Source organism: Drosophila elegans, unplaced genomic scaffold (assembly GCF_018152505.1).
Source record: "Drosophila elegans isolate 14027-0461.03 unplaced genomic scaffold, ASM1815250v1 contig_208, whole genome shotgun sequence".
Classification (NCBI taxonomy): Eukaryota; Metazoa; Arthropoda; class Insecta; order Diptera; family Drosophilidae; genus Drosophila; species Drosophila elegans.
This window is the reverse complement of record NW_024545578.1, coordinates 17,430,135-17,447,654: the sequence shown is the minus strand read 5'-3', so window position 1 is coordinate 17,447,654 and position 17,520 is coordinate 17,430,135. Positions and strand designations below refer to the sequence as shown.

At 44.2% G+C, this 17,520-nt stretch overlaps 5 protein-coding genes across 5 annotated transcripts; 1 reads left to right on the top strand and 4 right to left on the bottom strand.

The window, feature by feature from the left end:
* Positions 1-191: 191 nt before the first annotated feature.
* LOC108142852 lies at positions 192-6,317 on the bottom strand. Its single transcript, XM_017266920.2, has 3 exons — positions 5,573-6,317; positions 3,526-3,888; positions 192-3,431 (listed from the first exon to the last, which is right to left on the bottom strand). Exons 1-3 carry the CDS (start codon positions 5,888-5,890, stop codon positions 1,497-1,499), a joined length of 2,616 nt encoding a protein of 871 aa, XP_017122409.1. The 5' UTR covers positions 5,891-6,317; the 3' UTR covers positions 192-1,496.
* Positions 6,318-6,923: 606 nt separating this feature from the next.
* Positions 6,924-7,469, bottom strand: LOC108142311 (U6 snRNA-associated Sm-like protein LSm5). Its single transcript, XM_017266063.2, has 3 exons — positions 7,327-7,469; positions 7,057-7,253; positions 6,924-6,998 (listed from the first exon to the last, which is right to left on the bottom strand). Exons 1-3 carry the CDS (start codon positions 7,373-7,375, stop codon positions 6,969-6,971), a joined length of 276 nt encoding a protein of 91 aa, XP_017121552.1. The 5' UTR covers positions 7,376-7,469; the 3' UTR covers positions 6,924-6,968.
* A 445-nt stretch (positions 7,470-7,914) lies between these two features.
* On the top strand, positions 7,915-9,681 carry LOC108142387 (T-cell activation inhibitor, mitochondrial). The gene is made up of 3 exons (XM_017266222.2): positions 7,915-8,130; positions 8,192-8,616; positions 8,676-9,681. The coding sequence occupies exons 1-3, from the start codon at positions 8,046-8,048 to the stop codon at positions 9,621-9,623; spliced, it is 1,458 nt and encodes a 485-aa protein (XP_017121711.1). The 5' UTR covers positions 7,915-8,045; the 3' UTR covers positions 9,624-9,681.
* On the bottom strand, positions 9,629-11,224 carry LOC108142389. The gene has a single exon (XM_017266224.2). The coding sequence runs from the start codon at positions 11,020-11,022 to the stop codon at positions 9,721-9,723; it is 1,302 nt and encodes a 433-aa protein (XP_017121713.1). The 5' UTR covers positions 11,023-11,224; the 3' UTR covers positions 9,629-9,720.
* Positions 11,225-11,629: 405 nt separating this feature from the next.
* Positions 11,630-17,157, bottom strand: LOC108142386 (beta-alanine transporter). Its single transcript, XM_017266221.2, has 3 exons — positions 16,602-17,157; positions 13,329-13,771; positions 11,630-12,975 (listed from the first exon to the last, which is right to left on the bottom strand). The coding sequence occupies exons 1-3, from the start codon at positions 16,994-16,996 to the stop codon at positions 11,822-11,824; spliced, it is 1,992 nt and encodes a 663-aa protein (XP_017121710.1). The 5' UTR covers positions 16,997-17,157; the 3' UTR covers positions 11,630-11,821.
* Between the last annotated feature and the right edge of the window lie 363 nt (positions 17,158-17,520).

The window sequence follows — 17,520 nt, the reverse complement described above, 5'->3', positions numbered from 1 at the left end:
AAATTCCTAAAGCCAATTATGTAAAGCTAAGATAAACTAATAATTTTAAATATTTAACACAAGTAAAATTATAATATTTGTTAGCTTCAAGATCCTCACCAAGGGACCCCTGTTCCCCCATATTCACTTAAAGCCTTAGTCACTTCACTCTAAAAAAACAATTTCTAAACTTTTGAAAACTCATGTTTTGGTTTCTAATTTTTCTAAGGGTCACACTACATGAACACATTTCTTGAGTTTTATTGCATTACATGAAGTACAATAACATTTACATTTCGCATTACATAAAAGCGTTTTAAATCATATTTGGTTGGTTGCTTGATAAAAATGCGACTAAAATTGTTGCGGTTTTTAGTGCCTGCTCTTTCACTATCACAATGAAATAAATTACATTGTTCGGATACAGTATACATTAAATATATATGCTTAAGTGTGTGTATATGCTACATGTAAAACAGTATCTAGTTGCATGATAGGTAACCATATTATTATGCGGCTTATACAGATATTTATAATCCTCTAACTATCATTACAAGACGCCAGATTTTTCTCTCATTTGGAATATGCGCATGGCTTTTCAGTCTTTCAATAAATCCAAAAATCTAAACGTCAATGCGTCCTAGTTATATCGCGTATATATAAAGTGAGTTTCATACACATAAGATGGCTACAAGTTTAATTTGTATGGATCTTAAGGTTTAATAATTTTGAATCATCTACTCTTAGAAGTATCTTCTTTTGGGCTTATCTCTGTGTATTGTCTTGTGATTTTTGGATGCTACATTTTTTTCTTACGTCTATGAAACTCACAATATATATATGTGAGTAGTTAAGCTATTTGCTGATTTTTGTCTGTTTGAGTTATATGTTTAAAATTTGGCTTTAGTTACCATTTCAAATGATTTCGATGTTCGGTTATTAAGACGCGAATGGAGCTGAATGTGAGTGCACTCATGAGTGGATAAGTTAGTCATTGGGATAGCGTTTGACTTAACATTGAATTAAATGAGTACAGATTTAAATTCGAGTTAAAGACATAAGTTGTATCTGTTCCATTGACTAAATATGGATTACCTAAATATTTTATTACTCCCAGAGCCAAAATCTAAACTAATTAATTAAGAAATATTTCACTCTTTGGCTTAATAGTTGCTACAATTTATCATTTAAGGTTTTATGTGAAAATAATTTATAAAATTTTAAGTATAATTTGATAGTCTGTTCAATGAAATAGATAAAATATTTAGTTGTGTTCGAATTTTTATATTCTTTCCGTGAATTTTAAATTTTCCAACCCAATTCTTATATCAACAATTCCCCTATTCTTTATCTCATCCATACTCATTTAATTCAGTACTTATTAAAAACCTTGCTTGAATTTTTAACTCATATAATGAATACTTGTTAAAGCCGAGGGCTATTCGATTAAACTACAACTCTTAGTGCACTCTTATTCTTCTTGAGACGGTTCCTAGTTGTATCTTTTTACTGCCACTTTACAACCTGGTGGCCTCCGACGTGGTTTGGACATCTCCTGCCCCGTGCACCTGCTGACTGGTGGTGGAGGTGCCCACATCTGTGGTGGGCCGCGGCAGATGCGAGTAGTAACCCATCTGGCAGGAGTTCTGGTGGGTCAGCTTCTGGTTTTGGCTGAGCTGGTACTGGGCAGCCTTGATAGCAGCCTGCTGCTGGGGGCTCAAGCAATCGCAGGCGGCCAGCAGCTCCTCCGTGGACTTGGCCGTAATCGTGGTGGTTGTGGTGGTGGTCAGCTCGCCCACAAACTCGGTGGGCGGTGGGGCATAGTTCTCCACATCTCCGTAGGTGGAGTATCTGCCGTACGGATTCCTTCGCGGCATCGAGTGGCGCTGCTGGGCAATTTGCATTTTAATGGCTGGCCTCACGGCCACCGTGTCAAGGTAGCCGTAACCGACATTATAGCCCGCCTTGTTGGCGAGATTGTCCCAGGATTTGGGTTTCTGAACATAAGCTATGGCATTGGGATAGATCTGCGGGGGCTGCATTTGATTGGCGGTCACATGATAGCGTTGGTGGTACTCCCCCTGGTGATGATGATGATGGTGGTGCGGTTGTTGATGGTGTGGTTGTTGTTGCTGCTGCTGCTGCTGTTGTGGTTGCTGTTCGTAGGACTGCCTGGATTTTGTGGAGTGTTGTCGGGATTGACCCGTCTCGCTTTTGGGATCCCAGAACAATGTATCCGTACTGATGGAAGTGGTATACGAAGCGGTGTCCCCTGGGGCAAACTCACTTGAGGTGCAGGAATGCAAGCTGCAATGGCTGGCCAATCCGGAGGCCAAGTCGAAGTAGCGTGATCGGGTGCTACCAGATTGGGATTGCACCTGACAGGGATTCTGCACCTGGTGGGGATAGTGATGATGGTGGGGAACTGTCTGCAATTGCTGTTGTTGTTGCTGCTGTTGCTGTTGTTGTTGTTGCTGCTGCTCGTGGCTGTGGTGGTGATGATGATGGTGGTGATGATGGCCAGATCCTGCATTTCCTCCTCCTCCTCCATTGGCGTTGGGTGAGGCGTGGGATGTGGACTTGGGTCGGACCCTCTGCTCCTTGCCCTCCACCCGTTCCCTCTCCCGATGTTTGTGCTTATGCGTGTGCTCCTTGTGCTGGCGATGGCGTCTCCTTGATGGCACACAATGCGTATCGCAGCAGGGACTGGCCAGATCATAGGCATCCAGGCTAACATTATCTGGCGCTGGAACCGCCGACTTCTCGGCCGACTTCCATCGGAAGTGACCCAAGCAGGGATTGCACGAATGGCCCACATGAATATGCTTCCCGGAGGTCTTCTCCTTCTCCGTTTTTGGGGGCTTTGCTGGTGGCTTGTGCTTCTCACAAGTGCGAGGAGGTGGTGCCGGTGGCTTTACCGATCCGCCAGTGGTGCTGTGATATTGAGTAGGCGGCGTGGTTGTGGGTTGAGTCATCGAATTCGCATCCACGGACTCGGTTCGCTGTAGGATATAACGCTGTGCGGTTTGCTGGTGATCACTACTGCTCCTCTGGAGACCCAGGCCATCTATGTAGTCCTCTGAGCTGCCGTGGGTGGGTCGCAGCACGTACCGATAAGTGGGATCCAGGTAGTGGTAGGTGAGCATAAATTGAGCGGGAGGTGGTATGATTCCTGGTCCACCCACAGCCTGCTGGCGGGCCGCCATGTTTGGCACATCCTCGGTGGAGAGGGCGGGTCGATAGAAGCCCGTTTCACCACCCACTTCAGTGGGTGAGACACCCTCCCCGTCGCTGGGTGAAGTGTTCGCATTAGCCTTCTTCCGGGCTGGCAAGCTGTGCGTCTTCCATTTGCCCTCCAGCAGCTCCCGCTCCCTCAGATGAACCCTCTCCAGCTCGTTCATCTTTTGCTGCAACAGGCTCTGCAGTTGGATATAGCGCATGTGAAGATCGACCTGGGGGAAAATATGTTTTTCAAAAATGTACACGATGGGGGAAATACTTCGGGAAAGTATAGCTTCAGCTATATTTTCTAAAACGATACTCTACCTTCCTCACACAATCCTCGAAGAGAACGACCATCCGCATCCTGGTGTCACACTGCTTGATGAACTCGACGATGGTCTTGTGGTCCGCCTTCTCCATATCCTTGCCGTTGATGGATAGGATTACGTCGCCCTCACGCATTCCAGCACGATAGGCCGGACCACCGTACTCCACGTAGTCCACATAAGTAATCATCTCCAGCTCCTCATCGCGTTTGTAGTGGATCCCATAGCTCTGCAGCGTAAATCCATATGAGTTGTTCTTCTTCTCCACAATTATGGTGCGGCGTCGTCGATCCTCGTCGGGATTGGAAGCCAGAAAACGCTCCGATTTATGGCGTCCCAGGATATGTGTGGAACGAGATAGCTGAAATACAACATAATATTATCCATTTTTAATCCATTTTTAATTGAAGTGACTTTGTTCCTCTTTGATAGTCATTTTATATACATATATACTTATTTTAAGTGAAAATTTAAATATAATCTTGTATTTCTTTTAGTGAATATTTTTGAGAATCCAGGGCATACTGACTATTATCTCGCAATACCCTTTTTCTGTGAAAGGAATGTGTTGATTTGCGGTGAAAGTGAAAAGCTTGTATGCTAAACTATCGTTAGCACTTCCGGGTATTTGCTAGTCTGAGCAATGTGGCACACCAAATAGCCGCCAGGTGTGGTGGTGGTGCAAGCCAAACCATCAAAATGATGTTTGCCAAGCCCATTCCTTCGCCCCTACTGTTTTTCCTGGTTTTATTGAAAGCATTTCTATGAATACAGGATGAAGCCCCCAGCAGGCAACACTTTCACTGCCCCCCGAAAAGAAAGCGGACGGGGAAAGGGAAAAGCAAACCAACCACAAATACAGGTGCGGACAAAATAACATCGCATGGACCCTTCCCATAAATTAGCACGCTAGTAATAGAGTTAAATAAATAAACATTTTGCTATGACCCATAAAGAAAATAAAAAAAACAATGAAGGGGAGGATTAGTTTTATTTTTTTTAATTTTATAAGGGTCAGTGAAATACATGACAAATAAAAAAAAAGTTTTAAATTTGAAATACAAATTTCTGTTACTAAAAACTTAATTTATCGTTTTATTTTTTAAAAATAGAAAACCCAGAAGAAATTCTGAAACAACATGCAATCTACAGAGATAATCCGCACTGCTCTTTCATTAAACCTTTATTGTCCGGGCCGTAATAACTGGCTTGAAAGGCTTTGCAATAGACCTCCCGCCGGCCATAATGCCATGGGCAAGAAAGAGCAAATTGTATGGCATTATATATAAAAATACAGTGCTTATTTAAAATGAAATTGTTAAGGCTTTCATTCATCATGAATAGATAATATAATTTAAAACCGTCGAAATGAGTTATAAAGAAAAACGAATACCACTAAACACCCTTTTAATTTAAAATTTCTTTTCCTATTTTTTGGTATTTTAGTAAAAGAAACTGAAACCCTCTTTATTTGTAATAAAGTGGCTTTCGTGTCTTTTTTAGCATGAACTTTGCATTTTTACTATTTAGCTATGAAAAGTATGGCATGCGTATTTACAGCCCCCCAAACTTTCAGCTATCCATAAATTAATCCAACTGGTTAATTTATCTAATTGCCTGGGCCAAAGTCACGGCCCTTTGTGGGCCTCATCTAATCCCTGGGTGTATGATACATTCAATATTTCCGGGGCATTGAATTATTAACACTTGATCGACGACGGCGGTTGTTGGCGGCTGTTGAGGCTGCCTGGCGAAGCGTAAACTATGCATAACGACCCGGCCGGGAGGTTAAACAGCTGAGGGGGCATCAAATGCAGCGAGATGGGAGCCGAGTGGCATAAACCACCCCCAAAACACCCACTCAACAAGCAGGCCAGCAAACGCCAGCAACCACCACCGACCACCCACCACCACCCACAAGGCAAATTCAATTGAGCCAGCACTGCAGGACCTTGTCGCATTATTATGACTCAGTGTGGGGCACAATTGGATTCACTTTGAGACGATTCCGCCCAGCAGTTGGATACTTGGCCACTTGGACATACCTGCGCATACTCGATTTCCTCGTCGCTGGCATCGAGACTCTTGTGGAACTTGAGCCTGCCCAGACTGCCGGTGCCGTTGACATAGTGCGATGATTGCTGATGGGTCTGATAGAGGTGTTGCTGCTGGGACTGGGGATATTGTTGCTGCTGGTCCTGGTGGGGATGTTGCTGCTGCTGCTGGAGGCAGGCGGCGGCGATGAGGGAGCCCACGGAGGTGGCATTGGAGGCCGAGATGGACACCGCCGCCGCCGTGGTGGCCGCACTGCTGGCCGCCGTCGCAATGCTCTGGCAGCTGGTGCTCATGGGCTTGCTGGCCATCCTCCTCGTATTGATTTCTTCACGCAATCATAATTACAGGCGGATCATTCGAGCCGCTCAAATGAGACACCGACAGATACAGAGATACCGAAGTAGTGAAATCTTTCGTTTGAAAAAAAAGAGGTAACCTCCTCCACCATTGGAGTTCACACAACGAATGCTGCTGGTGCTGTTGGATGGCTGCAATTAGTCATGGCCATTCATGAAGTTCACTCCGAACTGCGTTTATCAGTGCTACATTTGTTAAGGGAAAACTTTTCCATATTCGAGTTCGGTTTTGTTGTCGCGTGACTCTGTTTCCGCTTCGTTTGTTCCACTTCCGTCCAAGTCTGGTGCCGTACTGAGCGTTGGAGGTGCCGAACGGAAGCGGGAGAACCCAAAACGGTGCTGCGGAGAGCACACTGCACCCACACGCACGGCCAGCAGGGAAAAGCGGTTGATATTTATGGCACATGTTGACTGCTGTATCGCTGAGACCTGTGTTTTTGGGGGTTAGGCGCATGCGCCTACTTTGCATACCCGCCAGAGAATAAATCGCTGTTAAATGTTTACGGAAAGGGCCTAAATATTAAATTTAAATCAATTTCAATTTTACCTTTTGACGAGGAAGTGATATTTTAAGTTTTATAAGTTAATTGGGGTTGCTTGGTCTACAATTCTAAACTGAACCGGTACTTTTGATAACCAAGTTAAACTTTCCATTTACTTAGTCATTACAGAACCACTTAGTATCTGTTAAGTCTCATAATTAGCTATCATAACTTAATAATTTATCTGTTCTAACTAATTAATAATGGACAGCTTTTCTTAATTTTAAAGCTTCTTTCAAACTCAAATTTAATGTTACCCAACGTCTAAATCACTTAACTGCACGACATTTTCTATTAACAATTTAAAAATTTCAAAATTTATTAAATATTCTAGTTTCTTTTAAGCCGCTTTTTAAAATCTTTCTGTTAACCGTTTCACCACTGTTAGCTCGTAACATACCTCTGTACATTTACATATGCATAATTCCACATTAAAACTCTTGTTTTGATATTTTACAATTGTATTTATGTTTACAAATGGAACCTTGCTACTCCGCCAATTCGCCACCAGGCACCAGCTGCAATGAATCAGTTAGATATTATAAATAAACTTTTTAAACTAAAATAGTAACCCACCATTGTAATGTTGTTGCCATTGAGCAGAATCTGATCCAGTTTGGTGATGCGGCGGCCATCGGGCGTATTCTCGTATTCCGTAACATCGTCCAGGAGCATGTTCACGAAGTCATCGAATCCCAGGAGGGTGCCCACCATCTCCTTGTCGTTCTTCATGATTATGTGGATGCGGGAGCCAATGCATTTGTCCACCAATTCTGCAAGAAACCCCAGGCAAACCGGCAAAAGTTAGCAGCTGTGGATTTCCGGATTTTCATTTGGTTTTCTTACCCAGGGGCATCAGTGTGGAGATGTTAGAAGGGGGCGGTACAGCAGTCATGTTTCAAATAGATTTGTTTACTATTTTTATTACAATAATTGGAGTTTAGCTAAGGTGTTATAGCCAGCGAGGTAAACAATGCGGAACTCTGTCGTTAAGCTGGTCACACCGAAAACTATCGGCGGTCTTACACTACATAGTGCTGCCAAACCTAAAGCATAACTTTAGCTTTAAAAAAGCTTAAAAATTGTTAATGTTTGTGGTAATGGTATTTTACAATAAACTTTTTAGAAAACTTTGATGTTACAAAAATGTTTTCCAACAAATGTGTCCAATATAAAATTAAAGGTGGGTGTTATTTCTAATTTAATATGTTAACTGGTATTTGATCTTAAATTACGCTTATCCATTACGATGATATTTCAAAACCAACATCATAGTGATCATGACTGCAAAGTTAATTCAACATTTCATAAAGTAAAGTTAAGTTATTATTTGCAATTAATGTTGGTAAAAACTAGCCAAATTTGGCCGAAAAACAGCTAAGATGCCACAACCCATACCGTAACAGCAAAGAATTTTAATCGTATCGCACAACGGTCTCACCGTATTTCATAATTTCAAGATCAGGAGTTAATATATCTCAAAGTTTGAGTCCACAGCAGTTGCCGCCGTATGCTGGACAATTTGGACGAGGGGCAGGGTTGTGCCTCTGCTCGCCGCTTACATAATGTCTGTGTTGCTGGGCTCCAAGATCCGGAAATTGGTCACCAGCAGGCGGCACTTCCTGTGTCTGCGTCGATCGCTGAACCAAGGTCAGTGGGTTTGCATGCCAAAACAAGCAGATAAATATCATGTGATCCCAATCTCTTGCAGACCTCACTACCGCCTTGAGGCCCTTCTACTTCGCTGTGCATCCGGACTTCTTTGCCCAGCATCCTGAGCAGCGGAACACCAACGAGAACTCCCTGAAATTGCTGAGCGAGCACCTGGAGGCCTTGTATGAACGCAGGCAGCGCAGTGGGGACAACCAGGTGCTAAAGTTCTATGTGCGCACCAGTTCAGATGCCGACAAGCGGGACTCCTTCAAGCTCATCCAGATTCGCACGGACTGGCAGAGCACCCGGGATCCCAAGACCTTTATTCAGGGTCTTCTGGAGTCCTGCAATCTTTCCACGGAGTATGTGAAGAACATCAAGGCTCAGCCGGAGCCGCAAAAAACCTCCAGCTTGGATTTCAAGCCCAGCCAGGACTACCACTACGACACGGAGTTTGCCGACTTTGAATCTCAGCTGAAGAATGTTTGTAGATCCAGTGTTATCCTTTATAAACCAAGTTAATATCCACTTTGTTCAACCAGGAGCGGGCCAGCATGCGACCAGTACTGACCACCTGGTTGAAGGAGAACGCCGACAAGGCTAGACAGCGCGCCAAGGAAACCGCGGATCTGCAGGCCGAGATCAACAAGCTGCAAAAAGTGCTGGTGCAGAAGCTGGAACTGCGGGACGCGCGCTACGAGTGCGGCTGGAACATCGAACACTATCGTGGCTGTTTAAAGACCCTCGAGCGTTTGGCCAACACCCACTTAAAGGAAATGTCGCCTCTAAAAGGACGCATTGTGGTCTTTGCTCCCTTTACGGGCATTAGTTTGGAGGGTCATGTGATGCTCTTCACCGGCGATGTGCTCAACACCTGGATTGACTTCATCAAGAACATTCCGCACCATGATGCTTACTTAAAGGTGGTGCCCGTTTATGAGCGGACACTTGCTCAGGTTCTACTTGACATTCAGATTGGGCGGCGGAAGTTTATGCCCAAGCAGCAGGCCAGAGGCTATGCAAGCTACCTCATGAAGGTGACCACTTCGCTCAACGACTACATAGGCAAACAAAAATACCCGGCGGAGTGGCCGAAAACGCTCAAGGAGTTCACCATCGTGGTGGAATCGGAGGCGGGGCCACTTATGGTCAGCCCCACGGGTCAGTTCATCACACCAGCCACCTGTCCGGGTTCCATACTCGTCGACTTCATCAGCGTTAACATGGAACTGGCCAGGGAACGCATGAAGAAGTACGCCCAGGACAAGCACGTCGAACAGGAGCTAATGGACTTGTGTGTGGAGCAGCTGCAGCTGCACTCCCTAACCAAAGACGACGCCATCACCCCTGACAAGATGATAGCAGCCCTTAGAGATCTATCTCAGTTGCAAGTGCAGCAGCTGCAGGAATGCAAACTCCACATAACCCACTACTATTCGGTACTGACCGATGGCGTGGTGTGCATACCCTGGGATTTTAAGCAGAGGTAGTTGGATGATTTTCTCATGTGCCTTATTAGTCAAAATAAACATAGCTAATATTTATGGATGTTATAAAGGCTGCACTCGCTTTCCCTTCCTCTTTTAGCTAGGCGGCATCGCTGCAGTCTTCCAGGCTCCAGGTGCACTCCGACTGATGAGCAGAAAACTCGGATGCGTGGCGGGTATAAACATGGTGTTCCCCGCTATCCCAGTGCGAGGGATCTCCGCCGCACAGAACGGATTTCTCAGTGGCCGCATCGTAGAAGGAAATTCCGCCGTTTCCGTACACCACTCGCCACCAGTTTATCTCGGTTCGGCTGTACACGTTTTTGGTAATGGAGGAGTGGCTGGCATTGGTCGCAGTTGCTGTGGACGGTTCCATGAGGATGTAGCGATTCCGCCAAAAAGCGCTGAAGAAAGCAAACTGCGGGCGGCTGTCGTTGCTGTGTCCACGTTGAATGAAATAGGCAGCCTTCTTGGGATCTCTTGCATTGCTGCATATCAAATACGTCTGCGGGCATTCGTAAATATACGAATTTGCATCGGTCACATTGCGGATGCAAACCTTACGAGCGGTGTACATGATTTGCTCGTCCCGGGGAAGGTGTTTGTAGATTTCTGATTGAAGAGAGGACGGCACTTGCAGCTCGAAATGAGGATGTTCCAGTAAGTTTCTGAGGTTGCTCTGCACGGCTAGCTGCACCTGCGGATCACCACGTTTCAGCTCCTCCCTGCCAAGTAATTGAAGATTAGCCTCTGCCAACTGAATCAAACTGGTCGAAAAGTTGCCCAGCCGCTCCACCACGCTCAATGGCGTTTCCAGGGCCAAAACGGCATCGTAGAGAGCTTCCAGGATGTCCCTCAGATAATCCAAAGTGCTGAAAGTTAGGCGATGCAACAGTGAGTCTACCAATGGAAAGGTGGCCTCTCGACTGCGTGTGTGGAACGGAGCCTCCAACAACTGGGCACTGCGGTTGATAAAGGCACTATAGATCAGTTCCAAAAGTTCCTGAGGCACATCCGTATGCAGAGATAGTTGCTCATGAAACTCCAGGATCTTGGCTGGATCGTAGATCTGCGTGGTCTGCTGCAGCTCCTTCCAGAGAGCATTGTAAATGGCCTCCTTTAGCTCCGGCGTTCTGGCTTGATTTGCCAGTTGAAGGACTAGCCAGCCCCGCTCCCAATTTCCTCCGATTTCCGAGCGAATGACAGACTCCAGGGTGGCTTCTACGGCAACTAAAGTTTCCTCATTTCGCCAGACATCGATGTGGTATTTTAGCTCTTGAACCGGAGCCGATGCATTGAGAACCCTCAGAAGTTTGCTGCTATTAACTTGGATATTATAATCCAAGGCGCCAGTGACTCCGAGACCCAGGACGAGGGCAAGCCAAGCGAAGGAAGATGCCATTCTGGCCGTACTGGTGGGATGCCCTCAAAAGGGCGCTGCTTTTATAGGTAAGTGGCAAATCGGCGTTTTTTGTAGTTCAATCCGATGTTTGCATGCGGATTTGGTTGTTGACCCTTGTGCCAATAAATGCATACAACGTTTAATTGCATTTTGCACATGCGAAAAACACAACGATCATAAACGGTGGGGCATACTTTGTATAAAACTTGTTAAGCATTTGCTTATGAGTTAAGATTAAATAGACAAACATATTTTACTTGTCCATGATCTGGTTATTAAGAAAAACAAAAATGACTATCAACTTGTACATAAGTTGTTAACAAAGATACATGAGAGTCCTATTTCTAAAGGCAACCACTAACTTAATGGTGTGTGTTCAAATTTGGCTGAATGATTTTGCTTTATTATTTAATGGGTATTTTCGCTTTGTGTCCACTAAAAGTTTATAACGTTACGCCTTTTCGGGGTTCGAATCTAAATTAAATACGAACCGAGTGCTCAGAAATGTAGCGATATCTACATGCATTTCACCTTTTTTTACCTCAGTTTATTTTGCCCGTATAAGTAAAAGTTTTTATAAATTATTTGCTTGATTTCTGCATTTTAATTTTGTTTAATTTTTTTACTTTATTTAATCGTTTTAAGAGACGCATAGAATGTCTTATTTCTAGTATCACAAAAGTCTATAACGACACTTAGAGGCTATCTGATATCTGATGCTAAAAATGCAAGGCAGAGCTACGGATAATTGGCTGCTATAACAATAGGCTACCTAGTATTTGGCCATAGAGATGATCCTCTACAGCTTCGTGGAGTTGCGTGACTTGATCGATCTGCGCAGAATGCTGGATCTAAGTTCTCCACCCGTGGAGGCATTCAGAGAAGCACCCGTCTGGGTTCCCCTGACGAAAGCCTGAGATCGCACCTCCTCCACGTCGCCGTTCCTCTTCTTCTCCTCCTCATCGTCGTCCACCTGCTTGGCCAGACAGGGGAAGTCCCAAATGCTCTGACCGCGTCCAAACTCCTCGCCATCGTTTAGGGTTTGGGGTAGGACGTGGTTGAGGGTTTCAGGCAGCAGCAACGACAACAAACCTCCAATGATTCCCAAAATTCCCAGTATGATCAATGGCAGAGCTTGCGAGATGTTTGCCAGGTAGACCACAAACGGAGCAATGATACTGGCCACATAGCCCATGATGTGGATGAAGGCCACCGCCTGAGCCCGGACCACAGTGGGCAGCACCTCCGCCGCCCACTGCAGACCAATGTTGTAGCTGATGTTCACAAAGAAGCGACCCATGATGGCCAATGCGGCGGAGTAAATGCCGACGGGCACCACAGTGGCCAGCAAACTAAACACTCCACTGAGCACCATGGAGCTGCAGGCCAGCCAACGACGCCCAAAGCGATCTAGGATCACCGTGAGCAGTGTATCCGCAGGCAGTTCCGTGAAACAGGCCAAGGTGAAGGTGAAGAAGATGTCCAGTCCCAGGGAGCCCACGTTCCTCACATGTCCATCGAAGACCAGCGATATGGCCATCCAGATGACAATGAGCAGCAGAGTGGTTCGTCGCAGTCGTGGTGACTTGAACAGATCCAGTACGGAGTAGTTGCCATTCTGGGCCTCCTGTTCCCGCATCCTCTTACAGCTGTCAGCGAAGATCTGATATGTTTGAGCGGGCACCTGGCGACCATTGCCCTTCTCCAGTTTCTTCAGGATTCCGACGGCCTTGTCCACCTTTCCCTGGGAGACCAGCCAGCGAGCTGATTCTGGCACAACAAAGGGGGTGAATATGGCCAGCAGAAGCGGAGCAGAGGTCACAATGGCCAGCAGTTTCCAATCTGCCAAAAAGTACGCAATCCAGGGAAGCAGGCAAGCGGCACCAGTGAAAAATATGGCTATAGACATGTTGGCCACAAAGGTGCGGTACTTGGGACCAACGTACTCGAGAACTATGAAGAAAAAAAAGGTATAAAAACCAATTTAAGTTAATCGCCTAGAACTATCACATTTATTATGGCTTAAACTACGGACAATTATCTTAAATTAAATTCGACAGCTATTAATCACATTGGGATTAACAACAAACTGTTTTCGACCTAAGTTCAGCTAGTTTTTGTTATTTTTCCTATTAAACTTAATACCTTATCTTGGCAAAAGAATTAATAATTGTTAATTAACTAATTTTTTCCCTTCTATATTAGAAATAGTTTGAATATTTTACTTTAAAAAAAGAAAGTCTTTAGGCGAGTTGGATTGAAACCACTCAAAAATAATAATAACAATAATTAACTTTATAACTCACCCAAGATATACATCATGGTGAAGCAGTTGTCGAAGGCGAATCCCACAAAGAATCGCATGGCGGCGAACTGCCAGAAGTTGCCCACAAAGGCAGTGCCCACTCCGGCCAGCAGTCCCATCATATTGGTGCCGATCAGGGCGGGAATGCGTCCGAAGCGATCCGCCACCCAGCCAAAGAGGAGGCCGCCCACGATGGCGCCCAGGAAGAATATGGACTGGGCATAGGTGGGCAGGGCGGCGTCGTCACACACCCAGTTCTGATCGGTGGCCACCGTCGAGTAGGGGATCTCCGTGAAGTTATATGACCAGCCGTGGCGGCACTTGACCCGCGGCCACTTCGGATCGGCCATCACCTTGCCCTGGGCCAGTAGCTCCGTGTAGTTGACGTCGTACATGTAACAATTGTTGTACTCGCCGTTGCTCATGGGTATGGAAAGCGCCAGTCTGGGAAAAAGGTGGAGAAAAAGCGGTTGTTTTTCGGTCAGTGCAATTAACTTATCCAGGGTCAGGCGTGTGGAATTGTCTCCAGTTCTCAGACGCTGCTCTAAGCCATGGCCAACACTTCTGCAGCGAGCACTCGCACAGCCAACAGAAGTATAAACATATGTATGTATGTATATCTTTACATGAATAAACATGCGAGACAACTTAATTATCATGATCTTGAGGGGCACTCGAAAAAGCGGTTGGAGTCTTAAACGTTTTCGGATACACTTTAACTGTCCATATCTGCTCCATTTTGGGTTAGACTAAAGTGTTTGCTTTGGCTTACAAACAAAGATTGATTGCATTTCGTTTATAATCGTTGTGGTATTTATAAATTCATGTTATGCCATAGTTTTTGCAACACTTTTTATCTGTATTTATGTACCTGCAGTTATTTTAATAAATAACTTAACTTGACTTCGCATGAGACTAAGATCTATAGCTAAGTTTATTTTATTAAACTTTGTTTACTGACGTTTTAAGCCATTTTAAAATGACTTATAAGCAGTTATTAGCTAATTATACAAAATAAAATGAATATTTAAAATGAATAATGACATTTTTAACCTAATAAGCAAAAATGTGTTAAGCCCCAATCTTAGTTTTATAATGCCATCAGTTTCTTCTAGTTTATAAATATATTCAAGAATCAAGAATCGAGATGCATCGCTCATACAAAATCAATTATCAATTAATCCGAGAGCAAACTTAGACACTAATCGATTTTATTTGCATAATTATTTATGCATTTAATTAGATAATACAAAGGGAGATGCTTGTATTTCAATTGAAATATAAGTTAAATAGCATTACTGCTGTAATTCTTTAAAATAATTGATTTTAATTCTAAAAGGAATTTGTATTTCTGAGCAGCTTGTCCTGAAGCACTGAAAAGAGTCTCTAAAATGCGATTTACTAGGCCATAGCTCGTCGTAAAGTCGGCGGTCTCACATCATCGCCGCCACACAACATTAGTCTTGTTGATGGTGGTTGTTGCTACCTGTATTTTGTTGCTGCTGCTACCTGCTGCGTTGTCGCAACGTTCACGCTGTGCTGCTGCTAATTAAAATAATTTGGCCGGCCAACTTGGCTTATCTAACTGCTCCCCCCCTCCCCAAATCGCCACACCACCCAACCACCCACTGGGCGGCTGGGGAAAACGCTCTCCTTGCCACTGACCAACGGTGGGCAGGGCGGCAATTATACAGATGAACGTTTTTCGCAGTAAGGTTCTTTGCCTTATTAAGCCGCCGCTCTGACTGGAAAACCCAATCATGGCCCAAGGTCGCCCCGACTGGCCGTTCTATGCCAACTTGGCTCTAATGACTTTGGTCAGAACACTCGTTTTCGTTACGTTTCATTCGTTTTGGTTTTTCGTTTTTACGTTTTTCGTGTTCAATTCAAATCACGCTGCACGCTTTAAGACTTTGCAAATACTTTATATAATTTGACTAGTAGAATCGAGAATTTGGGAATGGGGGTTAAAGCGGGCCAAATCTTTTCGTATGGCCAGTTCTTCTAATACGATATTATCCAGTTTGGGCTAGCACAAACACACACAAGATGGCAGGCTTAACCGGTATTAGCCTTAGCCTTTCGATTCCAAGGTGATTGGTACTATTGGTTGTTAGTTATAGTGATCGATCAATTGCTTTTTTTTGTGAAAGTTTGAACGGAACCGCATATTTCAGATTGCCATTTACGCACAATAATAACACTTCCGGATGGGGATTGTTTGAATAGATTATTCGAAAGGGGGTGAGTCGAGTAGTTTTGAGCAGATAAATACATTTATTTTTTTAACTTTTTGACTTTGGTTATTGTTTATTGTTGGTATTGTTCACCTTTTTCTTTAAATTAATTGATCTCTTTAGTGTCCTTGAACTTGTTGATATTTGAACTTCAGTTTATTTTAGATCTTTAAACGGAATTTATTACTTATTATGGTTATACTTCTTTTTTTGTTTAGAAACATTTGTTAAGGAAAATTATTAATTAATTTTGCGTAAGTTTATTTCTTATTTGTACTTTTCAAAATGGGACATAAAGAAAATTTAAATATGAAATATTTAAAAATTAATTTTTTGTTGGTTAAAATTTAAGGTTAAGTTAATAGTCTTGTTTTGACAAAGCTTTTATTGATTTTTTAAGGAATGTTTTGGTTATTTTAATTTGTATATCATTAATATTTTTACCATAAGAAGATATTTATTTAAATTTTGAAACATAGTCTTTGTTTAAAGTCTTGTCTCTTTTTTAGTCAACTTAACGGATTTTTAACAAAATACATATTTGTTAATTTTTACACTATATTAAACTTGACATTTTAAAGCCATTATATCAAAGAACTGATAGGATAGTTACCACATACCGTAACTAACATTAAGGTAGTCATTATTATTATTTAGCACCCACAGCTGTAGGCAATCATAAAGTTCTGATTCACGTTGTCTGTTAGTAGACTCATGATCATTTGAATAGCCGCAAAGTCTTCATTAAAGTTTAGCACTTAGGGCGACGTCGACGACTACTGCACTTCACACATTGTGTGGTGGCCACTAATCAACTACTATAGTAGTATACACAACACATTTGCATATTTATGGCACATTACGTGAGTTACCGAGTCAAGCCGCGCTCAACCGCGGATGCCATAACCGAGCCATGGTGCCAAAATTGCCTTGTCTTGTATTTTCCCTTGGCTTCTTAGATTTTCGAGGGAAAACCAATGCGTTGTTTCTTTTGGGGGAACAGCCATGGGGTTTTCTTTAAGCCGAACTGATCTTACCTGGCCTCCACATCCAAGCCATCCAACTCGGGAACATGACACCAATGCTGCTCGGGTACCAAGGTGAGAAATATTTGCGAAAAGTACACAAAGGCCACGAAGAACGAGAAGGGGATCATGCAGATGAAGAGCAACTTCTGATATCGGCCAAACTCCCCGATCAGGGGGAGTATGTCGTCAAAGTCCATGCTGGGTGGATCACTGCCGGCCACATCCTGGCCCTTCTTGAGGCCACCCATGTCCAGCTGCAGCTCTTTGTTGCCACCGCTTTTCCGGCGATGCAGATTGTCTCCTCCACCTCCAACTCCACCTCCACTTGCACCTCCACCCTGCGGTGGCTCTTCGTGATTAAATGCCTCATTGACGAAGTACGCTTGCTTGGCCTGGCCTTCCATATTGACTTTGGGTAATGTACTATTCCGCGACCTTGCCTTATGTGTGTCACTCCAAGTGATTCAGAATATGACCGAAACGGCGTAAAAATCCAATTCGAAATCCAAATACTTGATCGATTTCGTTGGCGGCGCACGCGCGCGTTTCCGTTTCGAATCTGCAACTTCAACTGGCTAAGCACGCGCGCCAAAAGCCGTTTTTATATGAGCCCGGCCAAGAAGCTCAGCTCGGCTGTGCGAGCCGCTGCACTTGCCGCTGTTGGTTTTTTAGCTGCTGCTGCTGCTGCTGCTGCTGCTGCCAAGAACAAGAAACCGCCGGCAGCGAAAGTTAAGCAGCTGAGCGCTCGTTTGCCGCCTGGTTCACACAGCTGGCAAACCGGTTGGCATCGGATCGGTATTCTGAATCGTCTCTGAATCGGCTGGCGCACAGGCAGAGGCACAGGCGAGCCCCGAACAACGATCATAATCGGATTCCTGATCTTATGGCGGCATTTTGTGTTAAGAGCTCTTGGTTGCTTATTTTTAGG